The 12,711-nt window shown below is 32.1% G+C and overlaps 1 protein-coding gene across 1 annotated transcript; it reads right to left on the reverse strand.

Annotated features, from left to right (window-relative positions):
- Positions 1-2,368: 2,368 nt before the first annotated feature.
- Positions 2,369-9,405, reverse strand: LOC133313049 (disease resistance protein RPV1-like). The gene is made up of 4 exons (XM_061514355.1): positions 8,924-9,405; positions 4,320-5,367; positions 3,917-4,225; positions 2,369-3,829 (listed from the first exon to the last, which is right to left on the reverse strand). The coding sequence occupies exons 1-4, from the start codon at positions 9,403-9,405 to the stop codon at positions 2,369-2,371; spliced, it is 3,300 nt and encodes a 1,099-aa protein (XP_061370339.1).
- Positions 9,406-12,711: the final 3,306 nt, after the last annotated feature.

Raw genomic sequence — 12,711 nt, forward strand, 5'->3', positions numbered from 1 at the left:
TTTGGGCTGGGTTGGATTTTATGCCAAGTCCGATTTAAGGCATTCTAATTCTCATGTAATTTAGTCAAATCCGGTACTTTTTTTCAAACAAGGCCCACCTAAAAATGTTTGTTCCAGTGACCAAGACAAACGCAGACCACTAAAAAAAAGTGAATTGGTACATAGAAAACGAAATAACATAAATACTAAATTTATTTTTTATGAAGGATGGTATATTTATATTTTCAAATAATTTAAAATAACAAAAATTGTGACAGTTTAAAACCTGCCAAAAGTTATATAATTTATTGGGAGGAGGGGGTGTTATATCATTTATTTGGGGGGTGTTGTTCCAAAATTCACTCATCTATAGTATAAAAAAATTTCAAATGGTCAATCCATCTCACCTCGTCCATCACAATCCATATTTACGCAGGGCAAGATGAATAGAGTTGGTGAATTATAGAGTTAGGACTCGTTTAGATGAATTTTTTTAATTAAAAGTTTCTTTTAAAAAAAAAACACTTCCATTATAAAATGCATTTGGATATTTACTTTTAAAAAAAGCAGAAGTCATAAAAAATAAAAAAGTAAAAACATGTTTATTTCATAAGCCAAGAAATTTAGCTTATCAGAAAAGCAAAAGTCAAAAATCAATTTTTTTTTCAAAAAAATGAATATTCTTTTAAAAATCTAGATAATTTTAAGTTTTAAAATAAGCTCGACATAAAAGTTACTATCTTCCACAATAGAATAATGTTAGCTTCGTATTTTCCAAGAATTTAGCAAATTAGTTCTCAGAGTTTGCTTCTGTAACAAGTAGAATCAGTAGTATATGTATCAAAGATAGTATCGTTCCCCCGGCCCCAAGAAATAGTGTATTGGTTTCTTTTATTTAATTCTCTCATAGCTTCTTGAATTTTAAGCAATTCACTTTTCAACTAAAATTTAATGGATTTATCATCTATCATTTAACATGACCACAAAAAATTTCCTACAACACAACATTTTGTGGGACCCGCAGCAAAAAAAAAAAAAAAACTTCGGCACGCAAAATGAATCTCTATAACATAACACAATCACTTTTCCTACAACATAACTCTTATAAAACCCAAATTTAATTACCACAAACTAAATTCAGTATTGATCATATAAAAGTAGATCCGGATCCTCTTACGTGAAAAATCAACATGACATGGTAAAGTGGAAATCATAATCATACAAAGGTGGATCAATGATAATAAAAGAGGAGAGAGACTAAATAGTAAAATAGATAGTTACAAAATCATAATCATTGATTTAACTTTGTATGGTTGTGATCTTCTCACATGACCGTGTCATGTTTTTTCTCACAGAGGATCCATTTCCTATAAAAGTACTCTAATTACATCTACAATAATTAATAATTGAATATCAACAGCTGGAATTCTGGAATCATTGGTTTTCCCTTTATTATTGCATTCCCGTGTTTTACTTGCTATGGCATTTTTCTTGATGAAATTCGAGTGCTGTGCCTGTAACGTTTTCTGGAATTTTCCCAAACCCAGGATCAAATTGATTCAAACCTGTCCCCTGACATTAAACCAAATTTGTTTGTGTATAATCTCACCTATCACTTCAAATCATCCTTGATCTTAAAGCATTCAATTAACAACATGCTTGTATCTTAATTTCTCAATCAAGATTCACGAAAAACAATCTCAAAGATAATTTCCACAGCCTTAAAACAAAAAGAAATTGTTAACTGAAAATCAAGACTAATTAATGGGCATAAACCAATTCATCCAGATTCCATGAAAAGAATTAGAAATACATGATTGTAGAAGCCTACACAAACAAACTCACAACAAGGATATAAATTGTCATTGCATAACCAAATTCAGAAACAGAAGAGTAAAAGTTAAAGAGGTACAGACCACAAATTCGATAACAGAGTTCAGAATTCTAAATGCTAAACAGAATTAAGATTGAAGATTGAAGCTTTTCAGAATCTTGGATCCCTCCAAGAAATGAGTCTTTGCCACGTGCTTGTTGTCCATCCTTCTTGATCATATCCAACTTTCATTAGCTTGCCACATCAGCCCATTGTTCACACTTATGCCTTCCTATGATGACAAAGTAGAAGAAATGTGAGGAAAATCACGAGTTTGCCATCCACCTATTAAAACAGTTTAGTGGGCCTGTTTTGTACACTCTTAGGACTTTTTCACCTGTTGTAAATCTCTTTCCTTTTTGTAAGATAATTCAAAAACTGCAATTGATTTAATAAGGGAATAAAGAAAAAGCAAATAAGAATAATATGTATGGAAATGAATGAAAGAGAATAAAAAGTTGCATACCGCCCACTAAACCATCATAACTGGAAGATTGTTTATTGCTTTGCTTCTCATCAGATCTTGGATGTTAAGGTTAAGCTACTTCCTGATTCTTTCTCCAATCCCTTCTGCAAGTCCATTTTCTTATCTGAATCCAAGTCCAGTTCCGGTAAAACACTGAGCAATTCTGAAACACTTATGAGGTGTACCCCACACTCTTTAACACGGATGGAACCATCAACTTCCCCCTTATCATTTGCAACTCGGAAGTTAAAACGAACTTTTGGTTCATTAGAATTGAGAATACTGTCACAATGGAATGGATCATACCATACATAAACATGATCCGACTTCAATTCCGTGATATCAGTCTTTAACCATGTAACCTTTGTACCTTCTGCCATGGCGCATTCACATCTTATTTTAGCGCCATGCTTCTTCATTCCATGGGCTGGAGAAAGAACCACAGAGTAAATGAAGCCCTGCAAGTTGGAACGGTGAGGAAGATTGATGGTAATGGATGACTCTGTTGTTGTATTATTGACCTGCCTTGGGACACTGCTTCCTGGTAAACAAACCTCAACACTGTTATAGTTGAATCTGTGGACGTCCACCCGAAATGTTCTTACTATGACATTGTCCAATGCTGCACTCATCATTGTTAAATGGAGGTTTTCCACAATACATTTGAGTGAATGTCCATCCAATTTCAAGCTGTTCTTGAAAGAAATGTGTTTGGTCTTTCCTAACATCTTTTTTGCCAAAGTCTTTAAATTTGACACGAACACCAATGACTTGCAGTTAACGGCATATAACTGTTTGATGAGGGGTGGAAGCTCTGGTAGGCACGGAAGCTCCCTGCAATTATCCAAGGACAGAATTTCAAGCTCTTGAAGATCCTTCATGCTTTCAGGCAAGCTTATCACATTGCTTCCATCTAGCCTTAATTCCTGTAATTCTGACAAGAACTTGATGTTGTCAGGGATTTCAAATAAGTTATTAATACAACCCTTCAAATGTAGTATTTGTAGAGATCGTAAGCCATCAAACAGATGATGTAGCTTCTGTTTGTCAATTACCAGTCCACTGTCAGAAAGCTTCAGCTCCCTAAGACATTTCAAGCAAGATAACTCCGTTGGAAGATGCCCGAGTCTTAAACCCTCTAGGTTTAGCCATTTAAGATTCTTTGAAAGCCCAATTGATGTGTCCAGTCTTTGGATTCCTGTATTGCTTAGATCCAAGTTCTCTAGTAATTCCGAAGACACTGCAAATTCCTTCAGACTTAAGCAGCCATTGACACTGATTGTCTCCAGAGACTTTAAATGCTTCTTGCCTTTAACACTATATAGCCTTGTACACTTATCCAGTAACAAAGTAACAAGTGTATCGGCCGATAAAACAGAATCATGAAGATCACACAAACTCTCACAACCGGAGAGATTCACCCATTTAAGTCTTGAAGCCTTAGACAAATCCGGAAGGAATAAAAACTGTTTGCATTCACTTAGGTCAATTCCCTCCAAATTATCAAGTTCCTGTAACAATCCAATAGAAGACATCAAAATGAAAAATCCTTTTGAAAAAAAAAATTATGGTAAGCATAAGTACGTTTACATCTTTACCTGTGTCCCCTGCCAAAGTTGTTTAACATTACTGTGCGGCATGCGAATCTCCACAAGCAAATTAGCACGAAAAGGTGATGGAAGAGACTCAAATGGGTATCCAGTCCACTCAACATACCTCAGTTTGTCAGAAAATGGCTTAAGAACTGTAGGAAGGTCGATGTATGTATTATTAGAACGTATCTGACCCGAAGGAATATATAATTTAAGAAATCTTAAGGCTTCCATCTTTGTGAATGTGTCAATAGGCAAACGCAAATCTTTAATTTGAGACAAATCTAATGTTATGCCTTCAATTGCATCAGTCCCCTGACAAAACACCAAAAGTAAAAACGATATCAGGTTAGCTACTATTTCTATATAAAAACATGTCTTGAAAAAGGTCTGTGCTTCTTTTCCGTACCTTGTTTTTCTCAATTACTTCACGAGCTTCACTATCCCTCAATCGGCTACGTCTTCCGGGATTATTTTCATCTTCTTTGCGTACTATTTCCAAACCCATTATTTGTAGCAAGTTGTGCATTTGTATTCCATTGCTATGTGAAATAGTTATCAAAGCTTTGTCTTCAAGGACTTCTAATCCGCTACTTGCTTCGAAACCACAGGCATCTAGAATTGATTGGACATGATCTTTCTCTTTTCCTTGGAAAAAAAATGCTATGTCTCGAAAAATCTTCTTCTGTAGAGCATCTAATCCATCATCATAGCTCACTCTTAACACGCTTTGAATTTTCTTATCAGGATAATCGTTGAGTTTTCTGAGAGTACTTTTCCAAAATTTAGCACTTTTCAAATGAAGATATGAACCCAAAACTTCAAGAGCTAATGGAACTCCCCCTGCATAATCAACTGCCATTTTTGAGAGATCCTCAAAACCACTTTGGGGTTTGCTTTGTTTGAAGGCTTTTGAGCAAAAAAACTTCAGAGATTCTGTACGCTCCCATTCCTCGACCCCGTATATGAAATCAACTCTTCCATGAAGCAATTGCCGATCTCTTGTTGTTATAATGAGTCTACTATCGGGACTTAAGTAACGGTACTCTTTACACAAATATTCAATTTGGTCTAAATTATCCATGTCATCAAGTACTATGAAAACTTTTTTGCCAGTGAGCCTCCTCATGTTGAATGAGGATCCTACAACATTAGATGAGGAAATTTCTTCCTTGAATAGCTCAAAGTGAAGCTTACTAGGGGAAAATTCTCTTGCATTGTCCACAAAGCAGATATTGTCATATTGGGGAAAGAGTTTGGCAAACAAGACTTTAGCAATGGTCGTCTTACCTACCCCGCCCATGCCCCAAATTCCAATTTTTCGAATTATTTTCATTAATGATTCAACATTGCTACAATTTTTTTCAATTACAATGCCTTTCAGTTCTCTAGGTTTCCTCAATTCCAGTTTTTGCAATACATCATTGACAATGTTCTCGATGAGTTGAGGCTCTTCCCTAGCATATATGAACAAAAAATAGACAAGAGGAAATATTAATTAAATTTATCACGAACAAAACTCACTACAAAAATTATTAGGGAAAAGTTCAAAAATTTCATGGTGGTTTACTTTTTGGAAAATGATAGTCTCATGCTGCATAAGATATCTATAGATATCTCATGTCATACACCCATAGAATTTTGTGCTAATTTTTTTTCTTTTTTATTTTTATTTTAAATTATGGACCCCTTATATTTGTATCACTCACATGAGAGTACTATTTCATGTAATATGAGATTAGTAAACCCCTTATTTTTTTTTATCATTTATCCCTGTATGGTTTTTCTTATTACTTATCCTCTAATAATTTTTTTCATCCAAATCCACTTTTAACACCGTTAAAATTTAAATTAATTTGTCCATATTATCCCTCTCACCCCCAAGAAATCTCATTTACAACTCTGGAACTGTTCATCTAAACCTCCTACGTGGCAAGCACGTCCCTCCAAAGTTATGTAACAACATCCTATGTTCTTTTATCCTTTGTTTCGCTAACTAATTAACTGTTTTTATTGTGAATAGAAAGACGGAGATAGCAAAGCATAGCAAAGGGGAGAATAGATCACAATATAGGATTAAAAGGCGAAAATAGTATATCACAGCTAGCACAATTGTGTTAGGCACTTTTCCCTTCCTTTGTAATGGCTATAAATGCTACACAACTTCAACCATGAATGAGATAGTACATATTTTCTCTCTAATTCTTCTGCCTGTTGGATAGTTCTAACTTACCCTTAATTGTTCCTTAAGCTCAATGCATTTGTTTGAATGAATTTTTTTTAAAGTTCTAATACAGTTTTAACTAAAAGCAATATATGTTTTTGAGGCCTACTTTTAACAGAAGTTACGGTGCTTAATCAAAATTTGGTCTAAGCACAAATTACAATGGCTATTCTACCACAATTTGGCTTATAGACAGATGGAACAACTCACAGGAAGTTAAACAATCATTGATGCAATCTGAGTTGAAGATATGGGTGTAAATGACACTTTTAGGGGGTCAAATAGGGGTAAAATGGACAAATTAACTTAAATTTTAATGGTATTAAAGATGAACTTGGATAGAAAAAAATCATAAAAGATAAATGATAAAAGAGTAAATCACAAAGGTTTTTTTTTTGAACTTTTCTCAAACTAATATTATCTACTACCACACTACAAGAAGAATTTAATTTTAATGGACTTTACATAAAAAGAATTAAACATATTCTTTTTAGTACATCTTATTATCATATTTATTTGATAATAAAGTTTTTGTTTTTTTAAACTTGGGGAGAATGAGAAATGCATATTGAAGGACCAAATACCAATCACGTAACTACATTCCGTTGATCACAAGGGGAGATACACGTTGAACAACATTCTACCAGCTGTAACCATTTGTCAAAAAATTATTTATAATAAAAACTATTTCGAAGACTATGTTTTTTTATTGATTTTATTTTATCCTATTGGATAAGGATTCATGTTGGATCTGCAGATTAACGATGTTTATAAAAAAAACAACCGCGTGTGTGGTGACAAATCATTGTACGCTACAATAGGCTTCCCCCTTTTCATATGAACGTTTTTTCATTGTTATTTTTATTTTTATTATTTTAACCAATGTTATCGTTATTTCTTGTTCTCATTTGCTATTACTATTACTAACCTCTAACCAATCCAATATTCTCCCTTTTCATAACCATTACTTGACTAACCCCTCTCTCCATCTACTTCCCACTCTAAACGAATCAAATTCATTATTATTAATTTATTACTAATATTCTCCACCACTCATTTCAATTATATATCATTAACATTTCATCTACACATTTTATATAGGATAATATTTTTTTCAAGTTGGTGGATGTCCATTTAGAAATCATAACCATATAAAGGTAAGTGAAAGCATTAAATATGGGAGATAAATGAGAATCAACAATCAAGATTACTAGCTGGATATTCAACAACATCAGAAATGTTTTTACCTTTTATATAACTATGTTTAACTGGAAAATTTTATCCACAATTTTTATTCTAAAAGTATCCCACATTAAATTATTATTATTATTATTATTATTAATAACAAATATTTCATAACTCTAAAAATTCATAAATCAAATATGAATGCTTCCTTCTTTTTTGATAAACGAATGCTTCCTGTTTACCTCAAAAATAGGAAGTAATAATAACATAACAATAATCATAAGCCTTAATAAGCTAAAAGCTATCCATATGTAATTTTGATTTAAAATTTATTTTCATTTAAATTTGGTTTTAAAATCAATTTTTATTTGAAATTGATTTTGAACCATTAAGAGTGTGCATGACAACTATTATGTTTCCTGTTACTGTTTTTTAAAAGATACAATTCTTTTTTATTTCTGTGCTTTGGAATGATTTCAAAAAAAAATGTATTTGATAACATGTTTTATTTTTATTCCGAGACTGAGAATTGCATTTGATAACACAACAAATAATAGAATAAAAAATATTCATATTATGCATAATTTTTTTTCCTATTAAGCATAATTTTTTTTTTGGATTATCACTTTTCTTTTCACATGGTGTGGTGGTGGTGGTGGTTGTGACATGGTGGCAGCATTAGTGGTGGTAGTGGTAACGATGATGTTGACGATGGTGGGGGAATGACGACAGTGGCTGTAGGATGGTGACGGTGGTGGTGGTGGTGGTGGTGACAGTAGCATGGTGGTAGTGATGGTGGAGATGACATGGATGTGGTGGTAATGGTGGCAGTGACATGGAGGTGGTGGTCGTGGCAATGACAGTGGCGTGGTGGTGGTGGTGGTGATGGCAGTGGCTGCAGCGGTGATCGTTGTGGTTGGTGACGGTGGTGGTAGTGATAGTAGTGGTGACGGTGGTGGTGGTGGTGATGGCATAGTGGGAGTGGTGGTAGTGATGGCAGTGGCTGCGGCGATAGTAGTGGTGGTTAGTGACGATGGTGCTGACGGTGATAGTAGTGGTGGTGTGACGTAGCATAGTGGTAGTGAATAGTGATAGTGGTGATTACGACAGTGGTGGTACGACGACGGCGGCAACGATGGTGGCGGTGGTCGTGTCGAGATGGTGGTGGTGATGATGATAGTGGTGAAGGGTGATTGAGAAAGAAAAATATTTCTCATTTTGTGTATAGGAAAAAAAAAAAAAAAAAAAAATTTGTTCGCCAACACATAAATTAATTAATTTTGTCAAATACTATTTCTATCCGCTCCTATTTCAGGTAACAAAAATTGAAAAAAAAAAAATCTTGAAATGTTAACAAAATGTTTTTGAAACCGGTTTTAAACAACTTAGGAAAAAATAAAACTGAATTTGAAAAGAAGGAAACCTCCATTCCAAACACATCCCCACGTGTAAATGGATCAACCTCATCTCATACAGCGAAAACGGGGCCATTATATTGTTCCATAACAGATTTATTACGAGATAATTAAATGAAAATGCAAAATATATTATATTGGCTGCAAAAGTTAGATAGATAGAGAGAGAGAGAGAGAAAAAGACATTACATATAGTTTCGTGAGTCCCATCCAGATATATTGGCTGCTTCAGTGAGAGCAGTTCTCCACCTATGTACTCTTTGTTTGTTGGATTCCCTGTCTTTGTCCCCAAAATCTCGCTCATGTTTGGCGAATGCTATCTCGTAACTACCCTTCTGTTGCCTGACGTGTGATGGATCCGTGTGATAGAAAACAGGTAAAACAACTTGACCATGACATTTTCTCCATTGGAGTATTTTGTCGAGTTCTTCCAAGCACCATTTCGAGGTAGCATAATTTTCTGAGAAAATAACAACCGATATATGCGAGTCCTCGATTGCTTGGGAAAGCTTTGGCCAAACATCTTCTCCTCTTTGAAGATTATAATCTATGAATGTTCTGATTAGTTTGACCTTATTCAGAGCATTGTGAAGATGGCTAACGAAGGTGGTACGGATGTCCTCTCCTCTAAAGCTAAGAAATACGTCATGCATTTTGGTAGAGGAAGACATACCCAAATTATTGATGGCAAGTGCAAAGAATGAACATCATTTTCTTCTTTTATAGGCTTGGACTTGGAGTCGTCCACCTCTCTCGATCTGTTAAAGTTATAATAATTCAAAGTAGATGGAATAAATTAAAAGTAAATATCACGTATAAAAATAAAAATATTACAATATTGGTAAATATAATATTTGTTTTACATATACGAGGCAAAGATATTATTACCCAATAAGAAATATTACACATATTTATGATCTTTAATATTTTTACATAAAACTAACTTTTCAAGGATTATTAGGAAAATTATTACATTTTGATTACATTTAACTTATATTTTTGTGTATAAGTATCATCAAAGATTTATAAAAATATAGAATAAAAGAAATAAATTATGAAAGATTTATTTTGTATAGAATGTTTTATAAAAATATTAGATATTTGTTTTATAAAATAATTTTGAATACATTGAATCCAATTAAAAATAATTTCTTTTTTTTTTGGTATGCAAAAATAATTTCTTTTATTATAACTTTTCATTGTATGCAGGATAATTTTATTTTTTTTGTATAACAAAAAGTTTAGGTGGGGATAGACGCCGGTACCCCACCAGGGTCAAGGAAGACCCAACCTCTTTGAGAATTTTCGATAGGGATTACATATCACCCACCAAAGAGGCCCTCACATCAGCTAGCGGGGTTCGAATTGTCATCCTTTAACCCATGGTAAACAATAGAGTAAAATATTTTTTGGGTCCTCAACAAAGATCAAGGGATCTAATTTAATTCCTTAAAAAAAGTCGACTCGTGGTCCTTCTGAAAATCAAAATAGACTCATGTTAGTTCTTTTGAGAGAATAATATAGATCTTCTTTGAGTTTTAAAGGAACCATGATTTCGACTAACTTAATCTATTTTAAATTTCTGAGGGACCACGAGTCAAAAAAATTTTAAGGGATTAAAATGAGCCCTATAATTTTTGTTGAGGACCCATAAAATATTTACCTTAAATAATATTATTGTGAGCAAGAATTTTTACCCTATCCAACATGGGCTAAAGCTTAATGTTTTAGAGCTTTAATTATATAATTAAGGATGAGGGCTAAATAATGAGACGCCGTCATGTGATTTTGCTGTTTTATATTTTCTAGTGATTCATTTTAGTTTCTATTTATATCTCATCTTTCTTTCTAGAGAATACAATTCAGACTAGAGAATAGAATTCAAATAAATTGTAATTCTATATTCGATAGAATTATAGAAGATTTTTATAAATATTTGAATTCTATTAATATTTATTAAACATTAATATACCTCTTCTTATTAAGAAAAAGTAATTCGAATAAATTCTATTTTATATGTCTATGCGTTAATAATAGTATTTTGTACCTGAACTCGTGGGTGGTTGAATTAAAAAAAATTCTGGAGATGTTTATTTTTTTGGAGAGATGGATAAGATATACTGGCACAGTGCCATTTTGATACCACATGAAAAAAACATTTTTTTCAAAAAAAAAAATTTTAAAAAAAGAAGAAGGATATTGTAACAACCAAGTTGTGTTACTAGCATAAATCCATAATCTCCACTGCTACAGGAATATCATTTAGTTGACATGTACCTGTTTGAACAGCCTCAGCTAATCCTTTTTTTCTTTGATGAAGGTCTATCTATTTTATTTAGTTATTCAGTTAAACCAATTATTCGTTATTGGAGCAGATAGCAACAACCATCTCATCCGGGAAAACCAGGGAAAGACACATTTAAGGATGAGGAATTAACATACTGATTCACCATCTTGTCCTCTCTATACACCGGAGCCCTTTATTTAATCTTGATTTAATCAATGTTATTGTTAATTTGTACAGTTCACACTCTTTAGCTCTACCCATGTTACTACCAATCAATCTCACCGTTAGATCGATTATGTTGATCCAAGAGTTATATTTATTTTCATCTTTGTATGGTCATGATTTTCCAAATTTAATACTTTATATTTATTTTCACCTTTGTATGGTTATGACTTTCCATATTTAATGCTTTCACTTTAAATATGGAGAATCATAACCATACAAAGATGGAAATAAATGTAACCGTTGGATCAACATAATCGATCTAACGGTGAGATTGATTGGTAGTAACATAGTAGTGACACAACTTAGTTGTTACAATATCATTTCCCTTTAAAAAATGAACATTCTTTTATTTTAAATTTCGATTCATTGTGATAAATGATCTTTTGTGTTTTCATAAAAAGAAATAATTCCTTCAAATCTTTAAATATCAGAGTCAATGGTATGTATAAGTTCCAGCTACACCTTATCTACTCTTAGATTTGAACCAATAACTCCCACGAAAGCAATACTCTATCCACTGAGTTATTTTAAAATATTTTTTGAATTTTTAATTACTCATGATTCATAATCGTTTAATTTTTTTTTACGTAACTTTTGTCCGAACCTTATTGAAGTCTATAAATTTGATTTAGTCCAGTGAAAAAATAAAAATAATTTGTTGACTAAATCTCTAATGTCTCTGTATAATCATTTGTATAATTTTATTTCACTTTCATTGAAAACACGCGCGCCTGGTGGGCTTTTTAATATAAAAATGCTGTTTTTTATTATTTAACACGAAGGTAACTATTGAAATTTGATATTCAAAATACTATTTTTTATTAAAAAAAACTTTTTAGATATTAACCTTAATGCAAAAATAAATTTGACTTTTAAAAATAATGCATATTCTTTTTTTAACAATTTATCCAAGCGAGTTTTAACATATTATTATTTATGATTAACCTTTTTTTTTTAGTGTCATTTCTACACCTACTCCATATATATCTATTTTTCAAAATCAAATTAACTTTATTTTTCTCTTATTCTTTGTCATTTTAAATGACACAGTTTTCTGTCATTTTAAAAACCTGTTTGACACATTTATTTTTTAAGTTAAAAACTACTTTTAATCTAATATTAAGAAAAATTATTAAAAGATTAAACTAAAAATTATTTGATGATTATTAAAGTTGTTTCGATGATTTTAAAATAAGAAATATGAAATAATTTGTTATTATTATGGATTATTAGGATAAAGAATAAAATTTATAAATACAAATTTAGAATAAGAGTAAAACTATAAAAGAAATATAATAATTATAAAAATATGGTTTACATCATAAAAGAAGCTCCTAGTAGGAGTTTGGAACTTGATATTTTAGTTTTTTCCTTCGTTATAAAAAAAAGCTCTTTTTATAATAGAGTTTTTATAAAATTATTGGTTAAGCTTATGTTTTTAAGAAGAAGATAAGTTAAAAATAAG

The sequence above is a fragment of the Gastrolobium bilobum genome, unplaced genomic scaffold (assembly GCF_033153095.1).
Source record: "Gastrolobium bilobum isolate Gb01-03AN ecotype WA unplaced genomic scaffold, APGP_CSIRO_Gbil_v1 utg4095, whole genome shotgun sequence".
Classification (NCBI taxonomy): Eukaryota; Viridiplantae; Streptophyta; class Magnoliopsida; order Fabales; family Fabaceae; genus Gastrolobium; species Gastrolobium bilobum.

What these genes read in the sequence shown, in the direction of transcription:
- LOC133313049 (XM_061514355.1), bottom strand. Translation starts at nt 9,405, where the DNA reads ATGTCTTCCTCTACCAAAATGCATGACGTATTTCTTAGCTTTAGAGGA. An exon ending in TGGGACTCACGAAACTATAT is followed by an intron (nt 5,368 to 8,923) that starts GTAATGTCTTTT and finishes CATATATGCTAG; the next exon opens with GGAAGAGCCTCAACTCATCG. An exon ending in AACTTTGGCAGGGGACACAG is followed by an intron (nt 3,830 to 3,916) that starts GTAAAGATGTAA and finishes GGATTGTTACAG; the next exon opens with GAACTTGATAATTTGGAGGG.